Below are 6,199 nucleotides of genomic sequence, written 5' to 3'. Positions count from 1 at the left end.
ATTTGTTTCTTAAAAAAAAAAAAAAAAAACTCTCCACAGACCTACGACACTAATCACTCATCAGCAACAAGACTTGACTTGTTGTAGACCTCAATTATGTTGTACACCTCCCTCTGGAATTAGCATCTTCAGTTCTAATTTAAATAAAGACCTGACTTCTAAATTAGAGTGAATTATTTTTTTTTTTTAGAGGAAAATTAGAATGAATTCTACGGTGAGGAAAGGCAACCTCCGAATAATTGCGTTCAAAATTAAACAAATTTTTGAAGTAAAAAACACGTCTACCGGTCTATGTCAAGCATGAGGGGTATCAACAAATGAACCACGCACGATGGTGCTCGAGAGACAAGTCTAAACTCTGGCTACCGCTGTGGAATGCCTCACCAAACAAAACCAGGATTTGGAAGAACAATTGCGCCAAAGGAATGCGGGAGCTAACACCTAGGAGGAAGATCAAGAAGGAACTAGCACGGAGAGAAGGAACCAAGAAGGGCCAGAAGGTAGCAATGCCCCAAGCAGGCCGGAACAACAGGACACGAGTTGGCCATCTGTCATTGATACCGTCCCACCTCGCATAGTCGCTGAGATGCAGATGATGAAGGAGCAAATGGACTGCATGATGAACGCCCTCAGAGGATGAGTGTCCAGCAATCTTGATGACCTGGTCCAGCTAACTGACTTGCCATTCACAGTGTTCGTTAGTTCATTCCCCCTTCCATAAAAGTTCCGTATGCCGCAGGTAGAAAGCTACGACGGGTCCAAGGATCCCTTAGATCACTTGGAGTCTTTCAAGACCCTGATGCACCTTTAAGGGGTGCCAGATGCAATCATGTGCAGAGCCTTCACCACCAGACTGAAGGGACCCACAAGGATCTGGTTCAGTAGGCTAACGCCCAATTCCATTGGTACTTTCAAAGAGTTAAGCGCCCAATTCGCCACGCACTTCATCAAGGGGCACAGGTATAAGAAATCCACCGCATGCCTGATGAGCATTAAGCAGTGGGAAGACAAGATGCTGAGGTCTTACATAACTTATTTTAACAAGGAGGCCTCTCGATCGTCGAGGTAGATGACAAGATACTCGTAGCGGCGTTTACCAATGGGCTGTGGAAGGGAAAGTTCCTATTTTCCTTATATAAGAACGACCCAAAGACTATGTCAGAGGTGCTTTGCAGGGTGACCAAGTACATGAACGCGAAAGATGCACTACTAGCCCGAAAAGAGAAGCCCAAAAAGAAGGAAAGATAGGAAGATACATGATCAGACAAGGGGCGCAAGATGGCTAGAACTGGAGAATGACGGGAGGAATGATGCTCTAAATCACTCACGGGGAAGTTCACAAGCTTCACCCCGCTGTCTACCCCAATTGACCAAATGTTGATGCAAATCAAGGATGAAGGAGCCCTAACTTTTCTTGGCAAGCTGAAGGGAGATTCTAACAAAAGGTCAAGGGACAAATATTGCCTCTTTCATCGTGATCACGGCCACGACAAAACTGATTGCTATGACTTGAAGCAATAAATAGAAGCTCTTATTAGGCAAGGAAGGCTATAGAGGTTCATCAGTAAGGAAAAAATGGACCCACAGTAGGAGCAGGCTCCTCGACGAGAGAACGAGCACCCCAGACCGCCCATAAGAGATATAAGAATGATCGTAGAAGGCACCGCGCTAGTTGGGTTGTTGAAAAAGGCCCGTAAGACTTACCTCAGGATGGTTCAGAACATCCAGCTGACGGGTTCCGTACACAAAATGGCACGGATTGACAACCCCCTCATTAGATTCTCGGAAGAAGATGCACGACGTCTTCACCACCCACATGATGATGCACTCGTCGTTAGCATACAAGCAGGAGACTATAACATGCACCGGGTTTTGGTTAAAAATGGCAGCTCGGCTAATATCCTCTACTATCCCACATTCCAGCAGATGAGGATTGGTAGGGAGCGGCTAGTTCCAACTAACACTCCGCTTATTGGCTTTGGAGGGACGAGGGTATTCTCCCTTGGAGTCGTCATTTTGGCTATAATCGTAGGCGACTACCCCCAGCAGATCACTAAGAATGTAACATTCCTCATAGTCGATTGCTCTTCTGCTTACAACACCATCATATGACGGCCTACCCTCAATTCGTGGAAGGCTATAACCTCAACCTATCATTTGATGATCAAATTCTCTACTACTATGGAGTAGGGGAATTGCAAGGAGATCAAGTGGCTGCATGCGAGTGTTATGTAGCCATGATGGAAATGGATGACCACCTCCAGGCCATGAGCATAGAAGAACATCGGACAACAACGGAGCCCATTGAAAGACTCGAAGATATACTTCTTGACAACTCTCAAGTCAAATACCGGGAATTCAAAGTTGGAGACCTCGTCTTGAGGAAAGTGATGGATGCCGCCAGAGACCCTGCATAAGGAAAGCTTGGCCCAAACTGGAAAGTACCCTACAGAATAACGTCATGGTTAAGGAAGGGCACCTACCACTTAGAGGCACTTGACGGGCAAAAGCTGCGCCACCCATGAGATGCCGAGCATCTCAGGAAGTACTACCAATAGAAGACAGCATGAAGAACGCTACTCCTCATTCCCAGTTTATTTCTTTTAGTCGTTTATCTTAGTTTACTTTTGCCTACAATACATTTAAAGCCCAAAGGGCTAAAGTTTATTCTTTTTGGAACAATTTTCTACTTATATATGCAATCATCATAATAAGAGGAGTTTATTCAGAAACGACTGGCGTATTTGTTGTATGGACAGAATTAGCTAGTCTTCAAGTGCAAGTAGGCGACCTTATTATTAAGTCCACAAAGTGGATGAGTCTACCGCTAAATCCACAAAGTGGATGAAATTATCACAAAGTCCACAAAGTGAACGTGTCTACTGCTAAGTCCATAAAGTGGACGAGTCTACCGCTAAGTCCACAAAGTGGACGAGTCTACTACTAAGTCCACAAAGTAGACGAACTTATCACTAAGTCCACAAAGTAGACGTGTCTACTACTAAGTCCACAAAGTAGACGTGTCTACTGCTAAGTCCACAAAGTGGACAAGTCTACCGCTAAGTCCACAAAGTGGACGAACTTATCACTAAGTCCACAAAGTAGACGAGTCTACTACTATGTCCACAAAGTGGACGAAATTATCACAAAGTCCACAAAGTGGATGTGTCTACTACTAAGTCCACAAAGTGGACGAAATTATCACTAAGTCCACAAAGTGGACGAGTCTACTGGTAAGTCCACGAAGTGGTTAAATTTAGCACTACGTCCATAAAATGGACAAACTTATCACCAGTCTACAAACTAGAAGAATTTAATATAAATTCCACCAAGTGGACGGATTTATTAAGTCCACAAAGTGAATAGGTTCAATATAACGTACATTAAGTGGACGAGTTCATTACAAAACCTACAAAATGAATGAATTTATTAGAATCCATAAAGTGGACGAGTATTAACTAAAAGAAAGCTAACGCCACTATCTATAAGTTGACGGATTCATGACGAGCCTAAGGACAACCTAAGTAGACGGCTTCGCCCTATTTCACTAAGTACCTTGGCATATAAGTGCAAAAGACAAACACACACATGCCAAATAAAAAGTAACGCATGTATATTGAAAGTGACGGGCTAAAAATGATTTTTACAAGCAAAAGCCCAAAAACAAGCGGGCATCAAACACTCTCTGGAATTAGCTTACATTTTACAAATAAACAAAGAAAAAGCTGAAGTTCATGGAACCGGGGGGTCTTGAGACTTTTCATCACCCTTTGGAAGAAGGGCCTAGACGCCTGGAGTGGAAGGATCTTTAGCATCAAGGTCTTTAACATGAGGATTTGTTGACAGAGTCAAGGTGACGAGCTTGTCAACGGCAGGCTGAGCAAGGACGATACTATCACCTTTTAGGTTCGCCTCGAGTTTAGTAGCATCGTTACTTTCCTCAAAGATAGTGTCACCCATAGGAGTCGACGGTAGAGGCTCGTCCATATTGACTTTGGATAAATCCAAGTCAGGGTAGATGGACTTGACCTGCTTTGGGTAGTCTTCAAACCCGTCACCGTAGTAGATGGCACAAGCATCTATAAAGGGCTGTGAATCCTTAAATTCTGCCACGGTGTCGCTCTTGGCCGTCTCCACCTGGCTTGAAAAAGCCTTCAGTTCTTTTTCTACCGTTTCTTTAGCCTCATATTCCTTTTTCCTCTGACGCCTTTCCTCCTCTAGCTCTCCAGTTAGCTTCTTCACTTTCTGATGAAAATCGCGAATAGCATCCTTGTACTGCTTTTGGGCATCAGTTAAGTTTTTGATGCGCATATGCAAACGGGTAATCACTCCCTCCTTAGCGACGCTCCTATACTGCAAGGCCTTCATACGAACCAGTGCCTATGCAAGGAAGACGCCGTCAGTAACATGAAAAAGAAGAATAGATGCTAATAAGGAATAAAGTGACATACCCGGGAAAAGTCAAAGAGGCTTGACGCCCGCAACTCTTTCGTCGCTTGCTCAGCACGAGGATCTAATTCCTCACTCTTGAGGATGGACTCCATCACCTTAACATCATAGTACTTATGGGTAAGAAGGTGACGGACAGGTTCTTGAATGATGGGGCTAGACGGCGTCATTAACCCTTACCCGCTCCGTGACTCGGCTTCAGGGGCAATGTCTTCTTAGGGTGCTGGCCCTCAGGGATGACGATGGTTTTCTTGGAGGGACGTTCGTCCTTCCCATCAGCTTTTCTTTTGTTAGCCGTCTTCCCGATGACTTTAGGGGGCTGATAAGGACTTTCACTCCCCCTTTGTTTTCTTCTCCTTCTCCTTCCTCTTGGTAGCAGCATCTCGAACCCTTTGCCTAGCTACCTCCATTTCTGCAAAAAGACGAGAAGCGAGGATCAGAATAGGAAAAAATGACGAAAGCAAGAGAGACGGGAGAAATTAAGGGATGCATACGTTGACGGGAGTAGGCGTTTAACCTACAGGCATCCAGTGTTGGCTCTGGACCTCCACAGTATAAATGTAAAGCGTCAAGTGTAATCAGGTCTCGACACTTCCGCTCGTCCAATGAGATGGTTGTTACCCAACGGATAAAGTCGTCTTGTCCGTTGTAATATGTGGATGAATACTAGCTGGAAAGAAAAGTAGACGATGTTAAAAGCCTAAAATAAAGGGACTAAGTAAAGAAGTAAATGGGATCAACCTGAGTCCCTGACATAAGCCTAAGTGTTGTTAAAACCGTGGGGCATCGACTCCCACTCCTCCTGACGGCACACCTAGTTCGTTCCCTCGACCAAAAAGTACCTACCCTTCTAATTCCTATCTGAATCGGGCATATCTGACACCAACTTTAGCTCTTTCTTCCTTACTACGAAGTAATATATCTCTTGGGACGAGGAGATATGCTAGGGTCGGTAACACCAAAAGAACTCGTCAAGGGTTAACTGACGGTTCCCGCCACTCAGACGACCCCACAAGATCTCAGCCCCAATAAATATCCGCCAAGCATTGGGGGCAATCTGGCTGACAGATAAACCCAAAAAGTTAGCCAGCTGACGATGAAGTGCCGTCAGCGGCAGCCTCAACCTTGCTGCGAACATGGCATCATACATGCCAACATCAGCGGTTTGCCATGAATAACATTTCTCGCCCTCCTTAGGGAGACAGATTAGGATGTCGTCTGGAATTTGGTAACAGGCACATAAGTTATTGAAAACATTGACCGACATTGTCAATAAGAATTCATTGACGGTCCATTTCTTGGGTAGAATGAAAGGACGGTCATCCCTGGGGACTCCCGAGGTGCTTTCTAAGACCTCCTCACCACGGTTACCTTCACCTCCGTCACCCGTTCTCTCCCCTTCCTTTTCACCAATCTTTTTGTCTCCGTCACTTATTCTTTCTTCCTCCCTTTCATCATCCTCATCTTTGCCCTTACTCACCTCACCTTCTCTACAACTCTCCACTTCCTTGTCAGAAGAATGGGCTGACATTTCCCTATCTGACGACCAAGAAAAGCCCTCTTTGGGCTCACAACCTAATTGGAAGACCTCGTCATAACCCGCTCCCTCGCGGATCGACGATTGTTCACTTGTCGCCCCTCTAGACATTTGACTACCTACTAGCGACGGATTCATTCAAGGAACCTAAGTCGACGACCTCACTATAGAGTCTACTAGCTCCAAAAATAAAAATAAAAGGTAGATTAAAAG

At 44.9% G+C, this 6,199-nt stretch overlaps 1 protein-coding gene across 1 annotated transcript; it reads left to right on the top strand.

Moving 5' to 3' along the window:
• Positions 1–1,647: 1,647 nt before the first annotated feature.
• LOC142644371 (uncharacterized) lies at positions 1,648–2,112 on the top strand. The gene has a single exon (XM_075819001.1). The coding sequence runs from the start codon at positions 1,648–1,650 to the stop codon at positions 2,110–2,112; it is 465 nt and encodes a 154-aa protein (XP_075675116.1).
• Positions 2,113–6,199: the final 4,087 nt, after the last annotated feature.

The sequence above is a fragment of the Castanea sativa genome, chromosome 7, assembly GCF_040712315.1.
Source record: "Castanea sativa cultivar Marrone di Chiusa Pesio chromosome 7, ASM4071231v1".
In the NCBI taxonomy this organism is placed as follows: Eukaryota; Viridiplantae; Streptophyta; class Magnoliopsida; order Fagales; family Fagaceae; genus Castanea; species Castanea sativa.
This window is presented reverse-complemented; position numbering and strand designations above follow the sequence as displayed.